At 36.5% G+C, this 27270-nt stretch overlaps 2 protein-coding genes across 2 annotated transcripts; one reads left to right on the top strand and one right to left on the bottom strand.

The window, feature by feature from the left end:
• Positions 1-946: 946 nt before the first annotated feature.
• Positions 947-15709, top strand: LOTGIDRAFT_194221 (hypothetical protein). The gene is made up of 38 exons (XM_009063406.1): positions 947-975; positions 1204-1257; positions 1658-1756; positions 2037-2135; positions 2404-2547; positions 2796-2894; positions 3139-3246; positions 3454-3507; positions 3735-3842; positions 4195-4239; positions 4465-4518; positions 4857-4955; positions 5214-5321; positions 5590-5643; positions 5836-5934; positions 6083-6181; positions 6411-6464; positions 6584-6637; positions 6794-7009; positions 7240-7347; positions 7512-7781; positions 7949-8056; positions 8244-8351; positions 8714-8821; positions 9030-9083; positions 9248-9301; positions 9592-9699; positions 10017-10070; positions 10424-10495; positions 10752-10787; positions 10999-11034; positions 11307-11384; positions 12567-12596; positions 13206-13338; positions 13586-13689; positions 14025-14111; positions 14481-14702; positions 15049-15709. The coding sequence occupies exons 1-38, from the start codon at positions 952-954 to the stop codon at positions 15199-15201; spliced, it is 3594 nt and encodes a 1197-aa protein (XP_009061654.1). The 5' UTR covers positions 947-951; the 3' UTR covers positions 15202-15709.
• A 656-nt stretch (positions 15710-16365) lies between these two features.
• On the bottom strand, positions 16366-22711 carry LOTGIDRAFT_127363 (hypothetical protein; the record flags this gene model as incomplete). The annotated part of the gene is made up of 13 exons (XM_009063405.1): positions 16366-16545; positions 16838-16927; positions 17222-17276; positions 17531-17730; positions 18094-18172; positions 18800-18864; positions 19442-19593; positions 19815-19953; positions 20356-20471; positions 20706-20812; positions 21040-21130; positions 22142-22235; positions 22499-22711. The coding sequence occupies 13 exons, from the start codon at positions 22709-22711 to the stop codon at positions 16366-16368; spliced, it is 1581 nt and encodes a 526-aa protein (XP_009061653.1).
• Positions 22712-27270: the final 4559 nt, after the last annotated feature.

Below are 27270 nucleotides of genomic sequence, written 5' to 3'. Positions count from 1 at the left end.
TATTATATTATACAAGTCATTGTGTCGATGTAGATGTAATATTTTCGATTAATAAGTATCATATGGTTAATGTTGACATATAGTTTCAATATAAAAACATATGTAACAGTTTTAAAAATACAGCTATTGTCAAACTAAATACAAAAGTAACATATTCCGAGGTGTCTACACATGGCATTCGAATTTGTCTAATTTCAAGCCAGACTCAAAGACAAACAAACCCTCTTGAGGAAATCCTTCAATAACTTACATGTATTTTATGACCAGATCAACAAATATGTACTTTCATTTTCAGGGCCCCATGGGACCACGAGGACCCCCTGGACCACCCGGTTCAGCTGGTCCACAAGGACCCCAAGGTTTAAGAGGAGATCATGGAGATCCAGGTCCACCTGTAAGTTTGACTCATTTATTGATGGTACAATACACGGATTAATGCCCTGGGCGCTTAGATTATAACTGCATAATATCACTCTTTTTTTGGAATTTAAGAGAATTACTTTGAAGTCATAGATTGCTGTCTTTTAACTACCGAATAACATTTACACTATAGCTTTAACCTATAGGCATTATCTTGAATGAAACAACCTTGCATCTTAATCATAATGAATTAATTAATCCCATATTTGTAGGGACCCCCCGGATCCCGCGGAGAGAACGGTAATCCCGGGCCACCTGGACCTGATGGAGAAAGTGGCCGACATGGAAATGATGGTCCACCCGGACCTGCTGGACCCAGAGTAAGTATTGCTTATTTCCTCTCCATTGCATCAGCGAATGAAATAGATCAAGAAAAGAAAGAAACTGTTTGTCATCTTCAATATTATGAAATGCTCATTCTTCTCCCTTTATAGACATCAGTGTACTGTCATCGTTAGTCGTCAGTTTGGAATTGATCAAATTATGCAATTTGTATTTTAGGGGCCCCCTGGACCTGCTGGTATGCCTGGTATGCCCGGATCCCAAGGACACAAGGTAAAGATCTTTTTCAATTTTCTTTTATCATTTATCATTTATGTTTACAGTATAAACAATTGATTTTTTAAAACAAGTATTTGGCTGTCACTTTGTATGTCTTCGATTAAACGTTTTTAAATGTTTTAAATTTTTGCATATTTATTGACAATATTTTAATTTTCTAATTCTGCAAATTATAAATCCTATTAAATTATTCTTCTTATCTTAATTTATATCTGATTTCAGGGTTTCCGAGGATTCCGAGGTAAACGAGGTGAACAAGGTCTTTCTGGTGAAACTGTAAGTGTATTTAAACCTAATAATGGCTATGAATAGATCATAGTTGAATTGATTCAGTATAGCAGTTGTTTATATTGTACCCATTGTGTCGTTTTATATTCCTCTACAGAATATATGGACGGTTCTACTGAAGCATTGAATAGGATCGCATCGAGTCGCCTGATATTCCTCTTCAATAAAAATCACTGTTCGATATAAAAGTACCACCAACAGAGACACTCAAGATAAAGTATTGCACACAATTACAAAAGAAGTCTGTAGAATGCAGGGCGGGGTACCACTTTAATATCGATTTGCCAATACGATGCAAAATTCAGCCTTGGGATGTTTCAATTCAATTGAAAATATCAATCTATAGGCCAACAAAGATTGTATAATATGTATATTATTTATTTTTCAGGGACCCGTCGGAAGCCCTGGTGCTCCCGGTGCCAATGGACCACAAGGACCCCGAGGTCCACCCGGAGGACGAGGACAAGATGGTCTCCCTGGTCCCCAAGTAAGTAACCTTATAAATTTCCAGATTTGTGGAACCTCAACTTTCATGAATAGTAGTAGCTCATTGGAATCATTTATTACAAACTGAATAGCTATTCTTTAAATTTCAAAATTGTAGTTGAACTTCGAGTAAAATCATTAAAAAGTTAAAATGCAATGATTTTAGACGGCCTTTGTTGCATCAATGGCACTCGACAGCAGATTTTTGTATGAGAAAAAGAGATCTTACAAAAGCCCATATCTGCGATATGAGTGTCATGGTTTCTTGATGTATTTTGCAGGGTCTTAGAGGTGTTGATGGTTTAGCTGGTCAACCTGGTCCAAGTGGACCCGTCGGACAACCTGGTCCACCTGGTATCCCCGGACAACCTGGTATTAAGGTAAGAACTATTTTTGCATGAAAGTCACAGATGAAACATCCGGTGATAAAACGATCCAACTTTGAAAGAAAGAAATAATTCTATTACTCGACACACGATATGGTAACTCTTGCTGGACAAACGAATAGCAAACCAGCTTTGACTAACATGACGGCTCTTGCAATAGATATCCTTAACTATAACTGAGCAGGAGCGAAAGGATGCTTATCCTAACTAACCCACATAACCGACATTCTTTAAATGATAAGTGTGTTTTATTCGTGTTTAGGGAGCTGCTGGTTCAAGCGGACCTAAAGGAGGATTCGGTCCACAAGGAGCTCGTGGTGAACCTGGAACACCCGGACCTGATGGAGAACCTGGTGCACACGGACAACCTGGTATGAATGGTGCTGATGGTGAGAAGGGATCTACTGTAAGTAGATGAATTTTATTCCAGAGTTTTGTTATTGAGGGGCTTTAATTACTACTGTTAACTATTGTTTATGTTTATATGTTAGTATTGTTGAATAATACTAGTTTATATGTTTTGAGTTGAATGGCGGCAACATTTACAAACAAATAATTATTATATTACTGATCATTAACATGTTTCAATCAAATATAAAAATTGTGTATTTGGAACGTATAACATCAATACTGATCCTTTCTGGTCTATTTTAGGGTGATCCTGGAGCTTCTGGTGCCCCCGGATTCCCCGGACCTCGAGGTCCACCCGGTCTTACTGGTAGCCCTGGATCTGTCGGAGCCAAAGGATCTGCTGTAAGTATTTATATACTTCTTTATATTAAAGTTTGCGCCACATGTCTAATTGTCTTATAGTGGTGCTAAACATTCAACGCCATCTTTCCTCTTAGTGAAATATAGATACATGTATTTTCATTGGGTATTTTCATTTCGTCTTTAAATTACACGAGGTTCAATTGTCCCAGCACAAAACCAGTATTTTCGTTATTCTGTCTATTTGGTTTAATCCATACTTTATAAAGGTTAATTCTTATTATAGGGAGAAGGTGGTCAAAACGGTTACAAGGGAGAACAAGGTACAAAGGGTATTCCTGGATCAACTGGTGAACGAGGACGACCTGGACCAGCTGGAATCCAAGGAAAGAGAGTAAGCACCATGTTCATACATTTCTAGGGTTACATTGTTTTTTTTCATTGAAAAGTTAATCTTAGCAGTTTATTTTAGATTGATATAAAATATTCATTCATTGAAATTGTAATTTTGGATTCTTATTTGTGACGTCCCAAAATTTAAATTGTATTCATGCAAGGTTGATATCATTTACAAAATTCATGAGGTTATTTTTCTTTACAGGGAGAACGTGGATCTCAAGGCCCACCTGGACCAACTGGATTAGAAGGAGAACGAGTATGTATTCTTTAATTATACGATCTTCAAAAACACGATTTATCATGAGGAGGTTCTTGAGAATCCTTTGATCTTTCCCAGCTCATGAGAAACCATTTACAGAGTCGACTTGAAAAATGAGGAAAGGTGGCTTTTTAAGGTCACACATAAACCTAGATAAGAACCCACACTAAAGGTAATGTGTTCCAATACGCTTAAATTACAGCTAGCTTGTTCTTACGTTGTAGGGTTTAAGCGGTGGACGAGGTATTCCCGGATCTCCTGGATCCCCCGGAGCCAAAGGAGAAGATGGACAACCAGGTAGCCGAGGATCTCGAGGTGAATCCGGATCCATGGTAAGACCTTATCTGCTACTTCCTCGTGTCGATCCTTGTTGATTCATCCAGAAGCACTTTAGTTTTATTGAAGCATACTGAAGCATCATTGACCTTTATTTCAATTCGTTAAGCTGAGTTGCAATCAAGATGGTAATTTATAGCACCCATGGGTTTTATTTTTATCAAGTGAACTTACCACGTATAATGTAACCGACTCTTTATCGAATGATTTACATTTTTTCTATCTATACATAGTTCAGTTTTATCACTCTATTGGCAAAAACATGATTGGTGATAAAAAAAAGTGCCTTTCCATTATTAGTGCTCTCGCGAAGATGTGTGAATATAATGTTGAATGTTTTTCTTTTAGGGTGAAGCCGGACGACCTGGACCACCAGGAGCCCCAGGAGAAGCTGTAAGTAAAGCTAGATTCTGGTTTAATCTTCTCAGTTATTCTGTTTCTAAGGAAAACATCGTTCATTCAAACCAAACCGACATTGCCATAGTCTATGAGTTGACGAATTATTTAAAGTAGATGTGAAACTAGCTTAATAACTTTTTTAAATCATTCACAATGTAAAAGTCTTTGGACAAATGGTGTCTCATTAGCCAATTTAACAAATTATACTGATTATTTCAGGGTGCTCCCGGACCACCAGGACCTGATGGTAAATCTGGAGCTACAGGACCTGCTGTAAGTATACTTTTGTAATGATATTGTGAGAACAATTGTGTTACAGTACTTTTACAAACCAGCTGTATTAATGTTTGGATCCGAAACTTCATAAGATTGAGTCTATTATCCTGTTGGTTTCAAGTTCTAGATAACAATAATAAAACATTGTGGCAGGTGTAGGCAGCGAGGCAGCCCATGCTGCTCACCCTTCCGGAAACCCATATGCCTCTCTGTGGTTTGACCCTAACTCGGCGCTCCATTTGGAGATTACACATTGCTATTTTGTAAGTTTGATATTTCCAGTGGACTGGATTGCCGCCAGGAAATTACAACAAATGTTATTTCTTTATATACAGGGTCCTCCCGGTAACGATGGACGACCTGGTGAGATGGGACCTCCTGGACAAACTGGTCCACCCGGAGCTCAAGGTCCACAAGGAGCTGCTGGAGAACGAGTAAGTTTCCTTTTTTGATTTCGATTGTAGATTAAACACCAAGCTGAGACATGAACGTGTGGGGATATATGCACAATATTCAAGTCTATAAAGTACATTATATAATCTTAGACCTCTGGTGAATGACATTGTTCTGCATAGATCTCCTGATACTACTTTAAGATTGCATCTGTCACATCGGTATTGCATTAAAGAATCTACATAGTTCGTATTATTTTTCATTTAATCATATAAAGTACATCAATTTCATTTTGTTAGGGATCCCAAGGTAAAAGTGGTAGCCCCGGTATTCAAGGAGAACGAGGTGCACCTGGTGATGCTGGATCTACCGGTGAAATGGGACCCCAAGGTGCTCCCGGACCTGAGGTATTGTATAGATGATTATAATCTTGCTATGTCACAATATGAACATATTGGAGGGGCTATGTGCAGATATCTGGTGAAGCACTATTTTGATCAACGCTTTTAAGTGCCCTGAAGTTTAAACCGATGATCACTTAAGTTGATTACACTAACGTAGAAAATCTTTGACCAAGTCATTTGAAAAATGAGACTTTTTTATTGTTTTCGACTAATTTTAAAAATGATATATCCCTTTTCACACGTAATGATTTGATTATGTATTTTATTTCAGGGAGAACAAGGAGAACGTGGTCCAGTCGGTCCTGATGGTCCCAACGGATTCCAGGTAGGATTAAGTGATATTTGCATATTATAAATGATGAGGTTAAATTATCATCTTAATGGAAAGTTGTCCTCGACGAAACACTGTTGGTAACAATATTTTTTTATATTCTGTTATATCTCTCGTCATATAACAGTTTTACGAAGTCCTTATCGGAGTGCGATTGGTATTTATAGATGTCTACCTACTTTTCAGGGACCTCCTGGATTACCTGGTAACCCTGGTACTGCTGGAACTGATGGTGAACCTGGTGTTCCCGGACCTCCTGGTCCACCTGGTAAAAATGGTTACCGAGTAAGTAATTACCTTATCATTTCTATAGTATTATAATAGATCTATAGTATCTCTCAAAATCAATATAAACTATGGAGCATCTCGTATATTGTATGTTGATCTGCATAAGGATGTTTCGAATGATTAAACAACGTCATTGTTTTTATAGGGTGAGCGTGGTTTCCCTGGAGCTCGAGGTGAACCTGGAGCAGAAGGAGAAGCTGGTCTTGCTGGTTTAGATGGTCCACCAGGACCTGATGGTAACCGAGTAAGTTGATTATTTATTCTATATATTCCTTATAAAAGTCCGGGATAAAGGAAAGGATAACACCTGCGCTTTTTTTTTTGGGCAACTCGGATATCAATTTTCTTTACATGATTGTTCATTTACCAGGTGCCAACCAAATTCCAGTATTTAGCTCTAAGAAATATACATTGTGATTGTAATTTCTTACAAAGCAACTACATATATATGTATTGGATTTGTTTCTATTTAGGGTCCACCCGGAGAAAACGGTATCAAAGGAGAAGGTGGCCCACAAGGAGCTGTTGTAAGTATAATTTTTCATTCCATTCCTTTTTCATGATGTTTATATTCTTTTGATCCATAAGTTGCCATTTGATTGTCGATATCATATTGTATTTTAATGCTATGCTAATTATATTTCAGGGTTTACGTGGCCCCCGAGGACCCGTCGGACCCCCTGGTACAAGTGGTGATTTGGTAAGTATAGTCATTTGATTTCTTTCATATTTTTCCTTTTTAGAGAACAATAAATCTCTTACTTATTATGCCTGTTCTGCGAACTCAAAGCTTTATTTCGTGTTTTATTTCTTATTTGTTGCTTTTTTTTACGACTAAATTTTTTAATTCATTAAGGGTGATGTTGGTAACAATGGTGCTGATGGTGCTCCCGGACGTCCTGGACCTCCCGGTAACCGAGGTCCACCCGGGCCTATTGGTCTTGCTGGACCACCAGCTGCTAAAGGAGCTGCAGGTGACGCTGGATCAAGAGGAGAATCTGGACCCCCTGGTGCTTCTGGAGAACGTGGTGTTGCTGGACCTCAAGGTGAACAAGGATACCCCGGTCTTCCCGTAAGTATCATTAATTTATTCATTGCTCGTTCTAGGAAGGGAGAAAGAGGGCTGTATCCTCTCCAGATTGTATTTTATGGTTTGTGATTTAAATTTTTGTCTATGCTTGATATGCCAAAATTATAGACTTTTACTGCGTGAAATCTAGTGTCTAGTGATACACACATTTCTAGTGTATATTTGGTAGTTTGTGATCTTAGATTGATTTAATTTCTCCACTGTTATTTTAGGGAGCTGCTGGACCTAACGGTATGAAGGGAGAACGAGGTGCCCCAGGATCTAAGGGAGAAACCGGAGATGCTGGAGCAGCTGGTGAACCAGGAGCAGCTGGACCTTCTGTAAGTTTATTTGAGAATAATTCACAATAATGCAATCATGTCCTGGTACTGTCAATGGATTTTATATATTATATTCTAAACAGCAAACACAAACAATTTGTGATACGATTTCTTCCATATGAATTATACTTTTTGAGCTTTTTTGATTTCGTTACATATTGTAGGGTGTACGAGGTATTGCTGGTCGACAAGGAGCCCGTGGTGATGCTGGAGCTGATGGTATTCCTGGAGAACCGGGTAATCCCGGAGCTCTTGGTGCCCCTGGTCGTGCCGGACAACAAGGTCTTCCCGGACCATCCGGACCTCCCGGAATTCCTGGAATCAAGGGATCTCGAGGTGGAACTGGATCACCTGGTCAACCTGGAAGCAATGGTGCCCGAGGACAACCCGGTCTCCCTGGAAACAAAGGTGTCAGAGGTGAAGAAGGTACCCCTGTAAGTACAAATGAAAGTATACCTTAATCAGACAGAAAAGGACAAATTTCATTTTAGTCTGAAATCTGTGACGCCAGAGATGATGATGATTAAGGTTTAACAATATGAGATATACTGTTTCACGCAGTTACTGATACAGTTGTACAAATGATATTTTGAAATTTCAGGGAACTGTTGGACCAACTGGTGCCCCCGGACCAAGTGGTGAACGTGGTGAGCCTGGACAACCCGGTGTTGGTGGTGAACGAGGTCCAACTGGATCTCCCGGAGCCACTGTAAGTTGTTCTCAATAAATCAAGATGTGCATTTCCTCACTTTGGAAGTCCTCAATCTAAACTTTTTTTTCGATTATATGAGTGGTTAACTATGTATAACCCCTAAGTGCCATTTCATTTTCAATATTTCTTAAGAGTCATTTTGTATTCTTTAATCTGATATGAATAATTTAAATATTACTTTTAGGGACCACGAGGAGAAGCTGGAAGACGAGGTCGAAACGGTCTTCCCGGACCTTCTGGACCTGTTGGTAACCCTGGTAATCCTGGTATGGTTGGTGAATCTGGACCTACTGTAAGTATTACAGAGCAAAGCGATTTGGCAAATAAGGGTCGTAGTTTGATGTATTTTGAAATTGAGTAGAGAATGATTATTTGTATTGTCACATTGTCTCTTCAATACATCCGAAACTGTTACATATTTTTACTATGTCTTATGTCGTATTAAGGGTTAATGGGTATTCAAGATGTCACGTAGGTTTAATTCTAGTGTCTGTAGGATGCTTTTGATTTGATAGATTGGTACAACAGGATGAGCATAAAATTAGGACAGAGGAGAATTACACGACGATGTTCACATTCGTGAGGTAATCCGAGGAAATTTGGTGTCGTCGAAGTGTTCACTATCAAATAACCTCTGCTTTATTTATGTTTTAGGGACCACCCGGTAATGATGGTACCCCTGGAACTTCTGGACGACCTGGTGAGAAGGGACCCGATGGTGAAGTTGGTTTAGTTGGAGGACCAGGTCTTCCTGGATTACCTGTAAGTATTCGAAAATGATTGTGACTTTATTTTGCATTGGAAATTTTAAAGAAACATTAGACGATGCATTGATATGGGAAATGTGTTTTTGCTTTGTAGCAGACATATTATAGAAACATTTTCAGGAGACTATTGATGCGTTATTAGTGAAATTTCTGTTTTTCATTAATCGAAGCGTCACATACTATAACCTATACATTATTTTCAGGGACCACCCGGATCTGCTGGTGCCACCGGACCAAGTGGAGAACCTGGATTAAGAGTAAGTTGGAACTAATCTTTTTACTACCAGAATTCTAAAAGTGTAATAGTGAATTATATGCGTTCATATTTTATGATCATTTTACATCCCATCTTAAAATGGAAAACTATCTATTGGACTGAGTTTAAAGTTCTTAATAAATATTAATTCGATGTTTCTTTCAGGGAGAAGTTGGACCCGTAGGACGAGTAGGACGTGCTGGACAACGAGGACCTCCTGTAAGTATTGCTTACTATTGTTACTTTACAGATAGATTATAAATCAATGGAGGAAATTTGCAACCAGCTTTTGTTTATGTTTTGAGCTGAATTGCACAAGGTGAACTCGCATTGTATTAGTCCATTGTTTAAGCTCGGATTTCTAAAGTAGACACACAATTGCAATTGCTTGTTCATTGTTTAAGCTGCTTTTTATAAAGCGAATTCTCAATGTGGCTTTTTTTAGTTTAATGTTGGATCTCCCGAAGTGTTTATCCGGAACTAGTTATTATTATCAAATCTGTTTTCAGGGTGTACAAGGTATTCAAGGACCCGAAGGATCAGTTGGTGATGCTGGACCAACAGGAGATAAGGGAGACCCAGGATTTGCTGGTATGCCCGGTCTTCCAGGACCTCAGGTTAGTAGCTTCATTGAAAAAAGATCCGGTTTTCCCCAATCTCAAACTTCAAAAGATGAATTTAGGGAATTTAATTTATTGGGGGATTATTATGATTTATTTGGTTAATTTGTTAATATAGCTCAGTGTTCCCCATTCTAAAAACTAAGGAACTGGGAAAAAAGAATTATTAAATTAGTTTGTTATAGGTAAAGTTTGGCTCACTGTAATATTCTTGAAAATTTCAAAAGAGGATCTTGGATATTCATAACTCAATTTCTTTTTTAATTCGTTAGTCAGAAATGCAGTATTTTTCATGAAGCGTTCTTCTATTGCAGGGTCCAATTGGTGATCTTGGTCTTCCAGGTCCACCCGGACCTCAAGGCAACAGAGTAAGTTTTTATTTACTTCAATAATAATGCACGGAAACGGCCAGTGCCAATAAAATTAAATGATAAGGTTAAAAGAAGATGGACCAATGCACAAGAGAAAACATAGACTAGTGGGATCAACATTAGTGTAGAGGTCGGGAAGTTGAAAGAGACAAAAATACAAAATTGGATAAAATGACTAAAGGACTTAAGGGTCATTATCGCTTTGTTATGTTGTAAAGAATGTATAGCACCGTTCTACTCCTTGTGACAATTTGCTATTATTCCCGTTTGAGTGATCTTCTAGTCTTTACAATTTAGAATTATATTAATGTTTGGATGCCTCATGATACTGATTGTTTTGTTTTTACAAGGGATCCGAGGGAAAGAGAGGTAGTATGGGTATTGATGGTTCTCCAGGTCAAGAAGGTCCAATCGGTCAACCCGTAAGTATATATTTACTGTATTAAAATTCGTTGCTGCTCGTTTCAGCTCCATCGAAACGTTGCTTTTCCCTGGTTAGGTTGCGAAATATACTAACAGCTTAGATTGCGTCTTCTGAGTGGATGAACCCTCCGGTGAAGTACTCTGGTGTAGTAAGATGAAAACAAACATGTAACTGGTTACGTATCTGAACAGGGCCAAATAAAAATGGAGGGTTGTTTGTTTTTTTTTGTGTGTATCCATATCACTTTATTCCAGGGTCCCAGAGGTCGACCAGGAGAAGACGGAAGACGCGTAAGTTGTAACATCTTTTGGTTATCCTTATGAAAGCAAGAGAGCTATTTATAAATAGAATAAAATATAATTTATATGAGTGCCGAATTGCATACAAAGAAAATTGCCTCAATAACTAGGCTTGGCATCTTGAGATTTAATGTTCTAGAGAAGATTGAATGGTGGTAGTAAGATTGACCATTTTTTATAACTCTTATCATTTTCATTTTAGGGTTCAAGTGGTCCAGTTGGCCCACGTGGTCCACCCGTAAGTATGCTCAACTTTAAGATTACACGAATGAAGTCCTAGAGTCACAAGTGGTTCAACTAAATTTTGAACATTGAAACTTGTTATATTCTAGCTTGCCATTTGAAATTATATGATTCTAAGTTATATTTTAAGATTCCAAAGAAAATACGGTGATTTTATCAGGAGGCGAAATGAAAAATCTTAAATCTCAGTTGATTAAGGTGTAAAAACTATATCTCCTTATAACTTCATATCATTCAAGCGTTTTAATACCTTTTCCTTCATTCTAGGGCCCCCCTGGACGAAGTGTCTACTCTAACGCCATTTCTGGTTTCTTCCAAAGTGAGGTAAAAGGCGATCCTTACCAGGTACGTTGTAGTTTTTAGGGGACCTTTGGGACCATGTCAGTGTGAACAAATAGCTGAATCGCGAGTCACGTTTTAACATGACAAAAATGTCATGTGCTGGGTCATGATAAATACAAATGACCTTTTACGGTACGAATGATATAATTGTACGAATGAAATTAACAAGTGATAAAAAGTCAAGGAGTAACGGAACGACTATAGAGTATATTATCCAAAATCAAGGTCACGTTGTCGGATATTATATAAAATTCCACGTTGTTCAAGTTGTCATATATCAATTAAAGCAAGTACATTACATATCAGTCAAAGTTCACGTTGTCAAATATCAAATCAAAGTTCACGTTGTCAAATATCAAATCAAAGTTCACGTTGTCGAATATCAAATCAAAGTTCACGTTGTCGAATATCAAATCAAAGTTCACGTTGTCGAATATCAAAACAAAGTTCACGTTGTCAAATATCAAAACAAAGTTCACGTTGTCAAATATCAAATCAAAGTTCACGTTGTCAAATATCAAATCAAAGTTCACGTTGTCAAATATCAAATCAAAGTTCACGTTGTTGTCAAATATCAAATCAAAGTTCACGTTGTCAAATATCAAATCAAAGTTCACGTTGTCAAATGTCAAATCAAAGTTCACGTTGAACCTCGGTTCAAGGGTCTCAATAGCAACGTACCCATCAGTAGCCTAGATCAAGCTAGCTACTAATACTGTTGTTATTACTAAAATTCAGATCGTCATATACTCATGGTCGCTTCTGCACTAATAAAATAATACATATTTCATCTGCTTATTGTTGCGATTGACATTGCTGTTCTCATAGTGAACATTTTAGGTTCAAAATTCTTATTAGAAGTAATTTCTATTATTATCAGCTTATATATGCGTTTCATTTCATTTTGATACTGTACACCGAATTATTTCAAGATGAGACTACTTTATCATTTATCCTCAAATACATTCAAAAGGACATGCAATTATTGGATATAGGGACCTTTCCATTAATGACATCCACATGAATATGACTGAAATTTAATAGTCCTTGTTATGAAAAATATTGTTAATGGGATACATTATTTAGCATTTGTTAATGATTGAGATCAGTATGTTTGCCTTATCGATTAATGAAATCTAAATGAAATTTTTGCATAAATTAAATTGTGTTTTAATTATGTTTCAGGCTGACGCAGCAGATGAAATTGACCAAGAGGTTAACATTTTATTCAAAAATTATTTATATATAGCAATTCCTTTTGCTTTTATTTATTTATTCCCTTTATATATATTGCATCATCTCTCAAACGTCGCTGCGATGGTTTATCATTGATAACCTTCAACTGCAAGCTCTGGAACGGTCATATATCTGCTTGTGCATTTTGTGAAAGATGTTTTGGTTGGATGCTTTAAAATGTTATTTTGAAACTTGCATTATTTGAGCAATCTACGTGCCTCCATAACATCCCTATACTTTGTCCTCTATAGTAAAGGCATAGTTCAAGATTTTTAAAGGAAAAGGAGAAGACAGAAACAAGTCATAATGAAGGCGACTTTGCGAAAATGCGGAGAATGTTTAATTTTACCTATATATCGATCAGCCTTCCTTATATCCTGCTAACTCCAATATATTTATAACTTTTATTGCTTTGCTTCATGCATCATATTTCATACAGAGGCATTGCTTTGATAAAAAAAAAGCTTCGCTCGTCTCTGCATAAAATGGCGAATCCGAAGGAATCCGACATCGAAGGATCAAAATGCATCATCGCGTTTTGTGAGTTTTGCCTGAGATTTTTTAGGCATATTCAATTTTTATGTTTAGACCAAGAAAGCCCTTAAACTTATGGAGAAAGTCAAAGAAGAAATTTCCAAGATTGAAACCCCAACTGGTGAGAAAGATTCTCCAGCTATCAACTGCAGAGATCTTCATTTGGCTCAACCTCATCTCGAAGATGGTATGTATTGAATCTAATTTTCAACAAAATGGCTATTCCATTCTGAAGGACCGCTATCACTACTATCATGGATCTTTGCTACATTTTTATGCGAGACATATTTACACCTGCCCGCCCTATGTGTGCAGTTCCAGGCATGTTAAAGGTCTTTTAAAAAGGGGAAGTTTTTCTAACCATCCCAAAGAGCCAATGCATTACGTTCAACGTAACCCAACAAGTGTTTATAACATGTATTGTTTAAATACAGGCCACTACTTTGTTGATCCTAATGGTGGTGGAATCGGTGATGCTCTTAAAGTCTACTGCACATTCAGCAAAAACGAAACCTGTATCCCAGCTTACAAAGAAAAAGTGAGTACAAGTAGCCCTGAACATACAAAGCCTCTTAAGACTTTGTCTTTGGTTTCTGTAATTCCAGAAAATATTTTGATGGATTATGGCGTCAACATTTTCCGCTTGAATGTGAATGATAATTGGAATAATGCCTTCATAATCTGGTTTCAAGTTTCCTGTGAAATTACAAGAAACACAGACAGTACAAATTAAAGCCATAAGCGTTCCAATAATGTATGTAGCAGGAGCAAACAACCGATTTCCGTAGACAATTTACCATAACATTAGATTTTGTTTCTGTTATTCAATATTCTATGAAGTGCTATAATCTTGTCATTTGATTACAATTCTAGTTCCCCAAGAAATCATGGTTTGATACCTTTGGAGGTAGACAATCCTTTGCCGATGTTGCTGGACAAGGAAGCGAAGATGATGCTAGAGTAAGTTGAAATCTGTCTGTTATTGTCTTGAATTGTCTAGTGGAATGTCGTTACTATCAGATATGTAATGACTAGTAATCTATTGAACTTTGTTCGTGCCTTGTTGATAAGCAATTTGTGGAATCCTGTTACTGTTTTTCGTTTACTGGTATTTTATGTCAAATAACGGACCTTTACCTAATGATACACTACTCCTGAGTTATTGTATAGCATACTGTATTGTTATTAACAACTACCATTGTTTACCATAAAATGTGTTTTCACCTCTTAATTTCGTCTATTAAGTAATCGTAATCTATGGAGCCTTGGTCTATCGACCATATCTTTTGGTATCTAGAGAAAATAATATCCTTACCTTCTCTATTTCAGTTCGTTTATGCTAAACATGATTCCATTTTCAACTTCTTCCGAAAACACCACAATAGAGCTCGACAAGAAATCACCATTAAGTGTAAAAATACCAACATCGTTTACGATAAAGCATCAGGCAACTATGAACATGCCGTTGATTTATTAAGTGATGATTTTGAAATCATGTCACCAGATGGTAAAAAGGGCTTTAAATACCGAGTCAGAGAAGACGGATGTAGGGTAAGTAGCGAGTTGTTGATTCAATGGGTGTGTTCGATTAGATTTCCTTTCGTTAGCTAAAACCAACATGACAATAAAAGCTGACACGCTAAGGGGGAAATGCTCGGATACCTACACAAAATACACTGCCTGTCAACGCCAAAGGTGAATATTACAGTGCAAATAATTCACGGAATTCGATTATTGACTGCTTTCACTCTGCTTATGAGAAAAGATTCAAGCAGCATCAAACGTCGCAAGGGGGGAACCGAAAGTCTGAAATATGCCAGGGCCTTAGGAAGTTTTGCTGAAACCTGAAAACAAGACTAATTTTGGATTAATCGAAAGAATTGTTATCTTTTTTCAGGTTAAGGATGGCACATGGAAGAAATCTGTGATAGCTGTAGTAACAAAAAATAATCGTATGTCAAGATTACCAATTCGAGATATAGGTCTATATGATGTGGGTGGAGCTAACCAAGAACTGGCTGTAGAGCTTGGACCAGTATGCTTCAGTTGAGCAAACACATAAAAACTCTTTCTTCATTCATTAGACAATTTATTTCAATTTTTTTAATCTTCAATAGGAAAAATTACTTTAAAAATCGCCGAATCATATTTGTAAGTGTTATATGTTCATATTTATGTTTTTTGAGATTCAAACCGGAAAAATTAAATTGATAAAGATCTTCATTTTATATGGACCAATCCAAGCTTGATGGCCTCGTGGCGGATATATTGGTTCGAGTCACTTTCAGTGACCCATGAGTCAAACTCAATCTTGACTCTTAAGGACTCATGTGTCAAATATCGATGACTCAAGACGACTGTGATGTTTACAGCTCTATTACTGCCATAATGAATCATACTGTGTTATAAACGCTATCATATTAGATGAAAATATTTGGATATTTTGTTATTCTGTAAATAAAAGTGATAAAGTAAGCATTTCATTGCTACCTCCGCCTATCAGATCCGTCCATCTGCCAGTTTTCACTAAACTCAAATAAAAAAGACCAAAAAATCTACCATTGTGTTCTGTCTTTTTATATATATTGTGCCTTTCGGTGATCCAGCTCTTCTATAAAGAAATGCATACCTGAATCCTGTGTTTTCAGAGCAGGCTGAATATGTCATTTCAGCTATATTGGCTGCTTGAAAACGGAAAAGCTTGGCAGTTCTTGCAAATTTGAGATTTAGTCTCATTAAGTCCCTCAAAGTCTGACTGCCGGTGAATGCTTGTAAGTTTGACTTTCGGTGTCATCCAGTTACTTGAAGTCTTACTTCCGGTGTCGTCTGTTGTCATTTAATCTTACTTCCGGTGTCATATAGTGACGCAGAGTCTTACTTCCGGTGTCATCTAGTGTCACTGCCTTACTTCCGCTGTTATCTATCGCTCTAGGTCTGACTTCCACTATCACTGTCGACCTACGATGGATCATTGAAATGATTTTAAATGAGTTGACATATGCATTGGCCTAGTGCTTGATGGGGCAATTTTAAGGTGGGTCATTCAATGAGTTGATTTGTGCACCAGTCAAAAAGTGGGATGGGGCAATTTTATAGTGTATAAGGAAGTATCTATATATAAGTCGTTTTTCCACACTGAAATATGATAATATAAAACAAATGTAATAGGATTTTAATAAGGATTACACAATATTACATTTTAACAACACGCATTTTACAGATCCGATCCAAGTCGATCTATTTCTGATAAAATTCTGTCCATATCAGAATGCTCACAAGCTGGGTTGATCACAATGATTCTAAAGAAGTTCACCAGGCCTTTCATCTTGATGGGAACAAAACCAATCATTAAACTACCTTCCTTTATCATTCTCTCTTTGATTATTGGCGATATCTGTAATCAAAATAACCATTGCATTAATCAGCGCTTTACATAGTTCACACAATACAATACCAGAGTCCTACCCATTAATCTGAACACAAAATCACGTTTAACTGGCATATTAAATAGAAATCCATGAACATGGAAAGTATAAAAGTAAAATTATAATTGCCTAGGCATATCAAAGAATTGGTTTGTGGCTCAGGGGTGTCAACGTTTTTCCCATTTGGAGCACCTTTTGGTGGGAAAAAGACAAACCATTCAAACACCCAATACTACAAATAAAAACAATGTATCAACGTACCTTTCCTAGTTTTTCCCACCATTCAGGTGTTTCCTTTTGTCCCCTCAAACTGGGTGGAATATACCAGAAACAAATATTCGTACATTGATACTGTAATTACAATGTATACATTTCAAAACCAATTAATACATATCAGACCGAACTTCCTTTCAATACAAAAGTCGATCATCAAGGACCAAGCGACTTGAATAGAAGTGCAAACTGGAAAGTATATACAAAAGCCATAAATTCAACATTTGTGATTATTATCGTATTATTCTAAATTGAACGCTATGATTCCGAAACTGTTACTGAAATGTAAGAAACGGGGAAACTCCTATAAAATTAAGCATGTGTGACATCTACACCATTTATTGACTTCTAAATACATAAAACTATATTCACCTCAGGTAAAACGGATCTGAATCCTTCTGTTTCGTTAATTTTCTTAGTAAGGTACCTAGAACAGAAAAACTAAATACTTGTAAGGACCGACAGATGACGATAAAAACATACTGTTAGGTACTGTCTCCTTGACGTTGATGAACATACCTATTTTTGATATATCTGTCTACACCTCACATTGTAATCGGTAATCCTGAGCAAACCCCCTTCCCCCTTCCCCAAACAAACAAACAAACCCTCTCGCTGTGGCCAATATCTTGTTGCATTTTATTGTAGAATATTACAAATTATGAACCTTCTTTTACTTACTGAGCATTATCAAAGGCATTATCGACTCTTTCTTCTAAACCTTTGTCACCTTTCCCCTTCCATAATAACCACAATTTTGTTACATCAACTTTCCTACCACATTGTACAGTTTTATCACCTATATCATACGACGTGTCATAGAATTTATCGGGTTGGAAGAGATATTCAGCATAAGCTCTGTTTGTTTTCTCCAGTAGACCCTGTAATTAATTTTAATTTCATGACACAGGCTTTTTTGCTAAACCTTGAATATTAGATCTAAAACGAAATCTTAAAATATTTTGTTCCAGATTTATGTTTTTAAATGGTTGACTAAAATGTTGAATTTCGTATCACGAAACGACATATTTCGTAATCTTTGTTACATACAATGTTACTTTTACAAAAGAAAACAAAGTAGCGTCGTAATCTTTACAGACTATTTGACAGGATGGTACAGAGGCATCAGATTATAATGTGCAACAGTTAACTGACGACGCCAGCTAGTGATTATTCACTAGAGCTTAATGTAAATAATAATTCAAGCTCAAAAGCTAAATTTTTTATACCAATGTGATTCATACCTTTACTTTCACAAAAATTGCAGAACATTGAATTTGAGCACCGACCATCTTATGAAAATTCAATGCAACTGAGTCAGCCCTGTAAAAAGAGAATTTGAATAATTCTAAATTTGATACATAGCTTCACGAAGTTTGATTTGTTGTGCACCTGCTTTGATAACTATCAACTATTTCTCGTTATTTTTATTGATACAATATGCACGATTCTTTTAGTTATTTAACCACAACAACCGAAAATTAGAAATTCCACTTCCGCTCCATTAAAACAAATACGCCCCAAACATCAAAGAATTATCAAGAAAAACCCTTTGAATATTTTTATATCATTTTGCATGATGTACTAATTATTGAAATGTTCTTTGTAAACCTTTTACTCTCTTGACAGAGCTCAATCTGTATCACATTATCTTGTAACAATCAACCAGTCACAAGGTTTATAAACAGGAAGTGGTTGATTTAATACTTCCGATCAGTGGTGTTTCTGTAATTCATTAAATGAGGGGGCTTGGTGGGGCCACAGATTTGTTAGGGGAGAAACTTTTTTCCGAAGTACAATGATAAGAATTCGAAAGTGGGGGTCAAAGCTGGGTCGATATCGGTTCTGGGGGAAGAGTGCATGACCCACACTTGTCCCACAGTGGGAGCGCCACTGCTGATATCAATTTTCCCAAACTTAAAACATTTCATCAAATCAATATGGTATTACCTTTCTACTCCTTTCATTAAATGTCTGTGTTTCGAAGACAAGAGGGCTCCACCACCCCAGGCGCCCTGAAAAATCAAATTTACTTGTGATTTGTTACTTAATTACTTGTCAAAATTATAAGATTTCGGGGTAAGATAACGAAACGTAATGTCGTCGTTAATAACCTACTTGTTGTTTGGCTGTTCTTGCTAAATATATGGCATTTTGCACTACATGACTGTCTTCGATAGAAAGTGCCTTTCATGTTATCAAATTTCCTTTCGACTTGTCTCCGTTTCTCTTTCAGATTAAAGTGTAAATCTGAATTCTTGGTTTCGTGGTTTTTGTCTGAGTGACTTCACTTGACATATATGATCTGACGAAATTGTCATTCATCTCCTGTTGTGCGTCATTTAATATTGAATCAATACAATTTAAGTTAATGTTCAATAAAAGTTGTCTCGAGGCAAGTTATGCGAGGGCAAATTAATTATATTTGTTAAATATTAGTTTGAATATTCAGCCGTAATTGTACTTTTTTGATTGTTTAGCATAAATTATTACAGTCTTTGATGCTATTGGGTCAAATTTCAGAACATGGTTTAAAGAGCAATCCCGTCAGATCATGGATGGGTAGTGAAGGTTGGTTACATCTATACTTACGTCTACATGGAACCAGATGTTGTTTTTCTTACAAACATCAGCTACTGCATTTAGATCATCGTAGGCACCTAATACTGTACTTCCACATGTACCCATTACAAAGAACGGCACGTTTCCCTGAAAATATGTAAATAACAAGTCAGTATTGCATTCTTAATAAAATATATCTTATTATAAGTAATATGTCCTAAACAGACTTTATGTCCATTGTTATGAATATTTTTTGGAGATTTTATTGTTTGCACTTTTTTGAAAAATAAAGAATGCAGTTATTCAAAAAATAAACAGGAAAATATTTATTTCATTGAGTGCTTTCTCGTCCATATTTTACTTCTGAAAAATTTATGTTAACAGTGTAAGATTTTATTACTACTTGCTTTTTTCTTGGAATCTTCGATCTTAGCTTCTAGATCTGAGACTATCATACAACCTTTATCGTCAGTTTTAACATTGATAATATGTTCTGTACCAAATCCAAGATATCCACCTGCTTTTAATAGTGAATAGTGAGCCTGAAAAACAAAATAGCTACTTTTGATATTGCTTTTCATGGTTGTAAAGCCTACTTGGTGGGATATTTAGGACGTAAAACTCCATTCATTTCACTTTCATTTACTTGGTGGGATATGGGCAGTCATAGTATGTTAACATGTGTGTATTCTTTTAGAGTCCATGTTTATTAGTTTTCTTCTGAAACCAGGAAGCACTGGCTACAGTATCGGATCCAACTGGCTTCGCGCATTCGGCAATGTCCAGTTCCCTATCAAACGCTATGTGGCCCCCACTAATCGGGTGAACTAGAATTTGAGAGTATAGCCGTTTGAAATGAAAACATAATAACTCTTACATATCGCCACTGTACAAAATTGCTTTATCAATCGAAAAATACAAACAGATTCGTTGCAATGACTTACTTGATCAGATGCATAAAGATCTAATTTGGGTTGGTCGTACATTCCTTTAGTTTTCATGTCTGGGAAGCGATGGTATCTAGCTAAGTGTGTCGCCATTAAATTACAAAAAGATCCACCTAAATACAAAAAATACACGAAATTAATTTAATCTAATACGTCAAGAGGAATTCAAGAGATGAACAGGACAATCATAATTTTAAAAGGTTTCAATGTAGGTTTTTTTTTTTCAGTCAGAAGTCCTTAGTACATATTGTTTAGATTGGTAACGAACATTTACAATTTTAGGAGGTCGATTGCTCTTTATTATCTTGGTAAAAGCAATAAATTTGAATTTCAGAAATTACACATACCAGCTCCGAAAACACCGTCGCCATTTTCAAATCCAATTAATTTGCATATTTTCTGAACCATATATTGTTCTAATATAACAAATACTGGGGCTACTTCAAAGGTGTGTCTGAAAAAGGGTTTTAGAAAATCATATGTTGTGAGGCTCTGGGTGTCAGGGTGTTTAGGGGTGTAATCCAAGTGGGGACACCTAATTCCTTTCTGACAGAGATTTCTAACCAAAAGTTTGGATGGTTCCAAAATCATGGCTGCTTAAAACTTGAGCTCGTTGTAAATCATAATGATCGTTTCAAATTCCCTAGAATGTACTATGATTACCTTTGTGGATCTACTTACAAATTAGTATTCAAAGAATCTGTGACCCAAGAACCAGCCAGACTGTAGGGTTCTACTCCACTGTACAGTTGGTTATAAAACTGTAGACTACCTGAAAGTACGACAAAAAAAAAATTCAAACATGCTTGGCACTTTTTGGAAAGTAAAAGAGGCTAATAAAGACGGACAACGCTATGCAGTGTGAAATGAGGGATATTTAGCCAGGACAGATGTATTAGCCTACTTTTTTAATTTCCATCTGTCGTTTTTGTTTTTTATAGCCAACAAAGTCTGTAACACATAGGGTCTCTGTTTGTTGTCCTATCTGAAAGACTAGTCGCTTTTTCCATGACAGCCTGCATCACGGACAAAGGGTAAACGGATAGAAATTCTGAGCAACTGCGACCCCTTTAACACAATTTAAAGATCTTACAGAAATACTCAATATAACTTCAAACAAAGACTTGACAAGTGAAGTTTGAGATGTTTATATTTTCATATTCCCATGAAAATTCATCACGAAAATGACAGTTCCAACCAAATTTATAGCATTTTCTACATATTGGCTCCATATGTAAACCACATTTTACACGACGATTATAAATCTTTCTCTAATAATGTAGGGATTTATTTATTATCTATGTTATTTTAATGTACAAATCATCATTTGAGTTTCGACTGAATTATTTTTATGTTTCTATGAGCTTAAAGAAATTGCTAACTGTGCATCATATCTAATTGAATTAAGTTTATCTGATTTTTTCAGGTTTTTAATTTTCAAAAGTAATCTATAAACTTATATTAGTTTCACATTATAGGACATAATAGCAACATGTAAGAAACGTCCGTTAGGTTTTTTGACGTCGTCAAAACTGATCAAAATCAAAATGAGGATATTGGGAATTATTCCAAAGCTTGAAAATTTAGAAAACTTTTGAAATTCTACATATTTCTTATCTCAAACTAAGGCTATTTATCGTCGCTCAACTAGATTTACTCGATGAGTGGGTCCCTCCCACACGTATGGGTTCGCTTTGCATACGCTCTCATTTCTTTTCTAGGGGTGGGGGTCTTGTCGAAGTCGGGGTGCCTGGAGTATATAGTTGAGCCACTGGCTAATTACCTGTTTTGACACTATATTTGAGGATACGTTTACAATCTTCTAAAATATCAGCATTCGATGTCCCTTCTTTTCCAATTGGTAGGTTTAATAGTTTCTAAATATAACAAAATAACATGTTTATATAAAGATTGTAAAAAACATAATAATTCAAGTTTTAGAAAGAGGATTCTGGCTCATTAATGTGTATAGGAGATACTCGTGAGCTCTACTTGGTTTGATGGTAACAAAACGATCTGATGTTGAGGTTGGAAGATTTCTCCAAAGGACGCAGATCGGTATCTATTGAGCCATCTATGGTAAATTTCGATTTTGGAGCAAACTTTTAGCAAAATGCATTGTCATGGTTCCAAAAGTTACCTTCAACTCTTCTGGGTGTTGAAATTCTATAACCGGTGTTTCCCGTTTGGTTCCTTTTACTAGAGCTTCTTCAACCATTAAATTGTGGACATCCTGAAGAAACTTTAAGGTTTCTGGATCTTCATACGTTTTATCTAAAACAGAGTCATGATGTACATGGTTTTGCAACAACCGCAGATCTTTTTTGCCTTTCCTCTTAATAAAAATACTCATTATGATCAATCAAGAATTCCTTTCGTCCAAGTCGAGAGCAAAATGGTTTCAGTAGGTATTCCATATGTCCGGCATTCATTGTTAGTTTCTACCACTCTAAAGGTCCCTATTGGTTGCGAAGACTCTTCAGATCTGTGCTAGTTCTCATTACATCACATATTATTTAAACGTTTACCTGACATGACTGAAGTTGTTTGAAACGAACGTTTTACTTTCGATATAATTCGGTGTTTTTGAGTGGCCGTGGATATTAGTCGCTCCCCAAACTTTCTCAGCATTCTACAAGAAAAAATGAAAAATCTCGATGTATGATCTTATATATGATGTCTTTACCCATATGTTCCAAAATGAGGTGAAACAGGTACACGACATGGATAAGACCAATAAAGAAAACACATTCGTGTGGTATATAGTATGGTTAATTGGATATAGTTCTGGACAGAATTCCAGACTACCCCATCGCATACTTAGAAAAGCAACAAAATGAGTGGTGGTCCCCGGGATTGTTTTTAAACATATGCTCTCTTGAATTTTTTCTTGGGATTGGGGCCCCCTTAGAGCCGGAACGTGGACTTGATTCAACCAGTCCGTATAGTAGTTGGAGGAAAGCCCATTTGTAGTTCATCCCGTTTTCTCGTTTGTTCGAGTAGTAGCCAAATAAGTTCCAACCTAACTGTACTGTACCGATCTTCACAGCTCCACTTCCCTTTCTAATTCCATAGTTACAAAGTAACAGGTGCACCGTAGTCAGTCTCCTATGCTACGCTTCTACCTCATTGCATTCTAGGTACAAATGCATTATATGCTGCACCTATTCCCAATTGCAAACTGATCCCCAGTTCACAACCTATCTCAAGCAGGTCATCCGAGCCACACCCCATCATCATTGCATAGTTGAAATGGGCAGAGTCTCAGTACAAGAGAACTACAACCAATCCTTCCCGCCACACCATTTCTTTTTAGCATACTTGGCATGTGAAGAATTAAATTCCAATGCATTCATATTTATAAACTAGTCGACATTTAAACAAATATGCAAGTTATGTATACAGAAATAAGTCTGATGTAGTCGACACCCACTCGTTATACGTTTTCTGACTTCTCGTTCATTAAAAATGTGAACCATTCCGTCACCAGTAATGTGTTATATATTCAGTGAATAGAACGAGAACTATTTGCTTACCGATTGCAGCTAAAATTGTGTATTCAAAGGCAAACCACTGACGAATAATAACAGTTGAGTTAGGAGCAAGATAATAGTTTCATAACAAATTATTATTTGTAGCATACCAACGCTATAACAAGTTAGTCAATTCGAATAGATAACCTACATTACATACACACATTACAAACAAGCACGGAATGTCCTAAATGTTTTCTGTTCTACTTCGTAGACAAGTACACCAACAAAGCAGAGAACATGTAGCATTGGTAAGTGTTTTCACATGAACTTCTTGCATTCTTGAAACCAAAGAGTCAAACGTGTTTCAAAACCAACCATATTATGATCGAACAACTTACCAAGCCAGTCTTACATCCTATGTTGAAAAAGATAACTGTTTGAAATAAAAATGTTTGTATTCAAGGCCAGTGACTGTTATATCAAAAGATTTTGATCTATGTATAGTTTATATTATATTACTATGAAATTTGAGATGCTATCAGTAAGAGCAATTTCATTGAAGCTTGGTTTCATTGTATACTATATTGTTAAGATTTATAAATGACAATACTATATAACATAAAATACAAAAGAAAATATTATGATATAAATATAGTAAATGTCGGTCAAATCTTATAGAATCTAGATAATTGAGTAAGAGGGCTGACTGCATGAGGGTAGCCCGTAGCTACAAGGGACAAGAGGAGCTATTGCCCCCTTGAAAAAATCTGACAACCGATCAACTATATTACTGCAACTAAAAACCATGCACCATTGTCCCTCTAGATATATCACTTGCTCCTCTGAACAATCAAGTCCGACTACGGGCCTGCTCTACATAGTCCTCCTATAGTTCACACATTAGCTAGTGATTCTGCAAGGTCTGAATGCAGATCAAGAAAAGATTTTCTACAGTCATCCTAAAGAAGTTATTCACAGCGGAAATGACGTCATTATTACTAGTAAGATTACTAGAATCAGCTAATTCCTTTTGCATTTTGGGAGGCTGGAAGTCTGACGTGCTAAATTGAGCCATAAAATCATGGGCATAAATTTGATTGTCATGGGGCTGCTAAAATCTTTGACATCTTTCTTGCAGATGGGTAGGTTTACAAGATGGTCTGGTACAAAGACAATATTAACACTACAGCTACTATTCTTATGTCTATGACCCATTTTTGAGTGCAAAAGTCTGTTTCAATCTGATGGAGATATCTCATAAAAACCATAATACTTAGTCTTAGTCTAGATCACGCCTGTGCAACCTAAGGCCCGCGAGATGATTTCGTGCGGCCCACGGCGCCATGTAAAATTTGGGGGAAATGCGGCCCACGAGCAAATGCTTCGTTTGCTCTTGTCAAATATGTCTGTTATGCACATTGAAATACGTTATTGAATAAATAACTTGAAAAAATTTCATGCTTCTCATTGTTTATTCCATGGTGTATTGATGGTTGGCTAAGTGGCCTACTCGCATCCCTCAAATGTGGCCCGCCGTTGAGGAAAGGCTGCACAGACCTGGTCTAGATCATTGTTTGATTACTTCATTCAGCCAAGATAGATGAATCTACTTTGGAAATTGTCATAAGCTGAAAAGATCAGAATCTCGGCTGATTCAAATAAAAGTTTAAGAGACAACATCTTTAAAAAAAAAAGCCTATAAATCTTGAAGAGTATCAAATTACTGTATGATATCAAGACCCTCAGCAACCAGACAAAGCCAAGGTCAGGTTGCTCTAGAACCACACCCTGAATTAGTTCATGATTTTATCAAATTTATATAATATTAAAATCAGGTCATAAGTCTGTATAATCATACGATAGGTAAAGGGAGTGGGTATATTAAACATGTATACATTATGCTTCCACGAATGATTACGAGTTTGATGTCATCAAGTCCTTGATACAGCAAGGCCATTCTACGAAGATAGTAGAAAACCTTGCATTATGATTTAACGAATGGTTACTAGTTAGACACAATATGGCCCTTGATACTGCATAACGAGTGTTACGAGTAAGGCGCAATATGGCCCTTGATACTGCATAATATTGTGTCATTGACTTTCATTGGTAGAGAATTCAGTTTGGACTAATTAGGTTCATAGAAGCAAAGTGATGCGCCAGGTTCGAAAGTCGTTACTTTATTTTATGTAACAGAGCCCCTTTTGTTATCACTCTATATTGTACAATAATAAGTCACTTTTAAGAAAGATGGGCATATGTTCAAAATAATATAACCCAATTGTTACTATATCCCGAATGTTGGAAAATCTTTATTTGTGTTAATACATCATGTTTTTCAGTCAGTCATTCCCTATTAATGATATAGACTATACCGCTTCTGAGTCAAGGTTACATTCACGATTCCATTGTAGCTCAATCAATAGAACTTGGAGTGTATCACTGAAAGTATCCTAGATAATATCCTCGATAATATTATAGAACATTCGAAGTAGAAGTAGCTCAGTGGTGTTATTCTGATTTCGAGGGTCTATAAAATGCTTACCTTAATTATACGGTTGTTAAATAATCATTTTGAGAGAGAGTCCCCTCTGTCGTAACCTTTGTATCGTAAATCGATAAGATATGTTCGGTATTGCCATGTAGGTCAATGGGACACTTAAATAATTTACACCAAGATAGAACAAACACGCAGTGATTCAGCTAATGTTTAGATAAGGGATTGTGGTAATCCAATAGGTCCATGACAAAAACTGTATTAATGCAACCGGTGTGCAGTGGTGGTGCACCAAAAGGTCATAGGTAAACACTAAGCATGAATGAAAAGTTTTTTTGCAATGTAGATTGTTCGAAGGCAATGTTGAGTTTACAAAACCAGGTGCAGAGGTGCAAAAAATGTTGCGGAAAAGTATTTAGTCATCGATCAATTTTTGTGTCGGAGACAAATATACAGCAAATGTAGCTAAGTAGTGAATTGAAAATCGGTGTTAAAATATGCTGATGCTAGCAAAACTTCTCTCTAAAAATTCAAACTACCAATGAATGCATGTCTGTGTCAACATTTATTAAGGGAAGAGAGAGGAGTGGTTGGCTATAACATGTGTGCAGGGAGGTTCTTCCGTCTTTACATTTATGCCAATTTGGGTAACTGTCTCCAACGCCTTGGCCCATTCCTTCCGTTTTGATGATTTATGCTACATGTATTTGGGAAATTGTTTCCATGGCGGCCCTTCTGCATTGACATTTTCATTAATAAGAGAACTTTAAGAAAATCACATAATTTCAACTGGAAGGTTAGGGTCACCTACTTCAGGTCTTCCAGGTCAAATTTACAATTTACTAAACTACAACATCAGCGGAATTTGACTTATTAACATATCGGTTTTAGTTCTGATAAGGCATATAATTGTTTTAAACAGCCACTGTGCAACAGAAG

This window comes from Lottia gigantea, assembly GCF_000327385.1.
Source record: "Lottia gigantea unplaced genomic scaffold LOTGIsca_57, whole genome shotgun sequence".
NCBI lineage: Eukaryota > Metazoa > Mollusca > Gastropoda > Lottiidae > Lottia > Lottia gigantea.
This window is presented reverse-complemented; position numbering and strand designations above follow the sequence as displayed.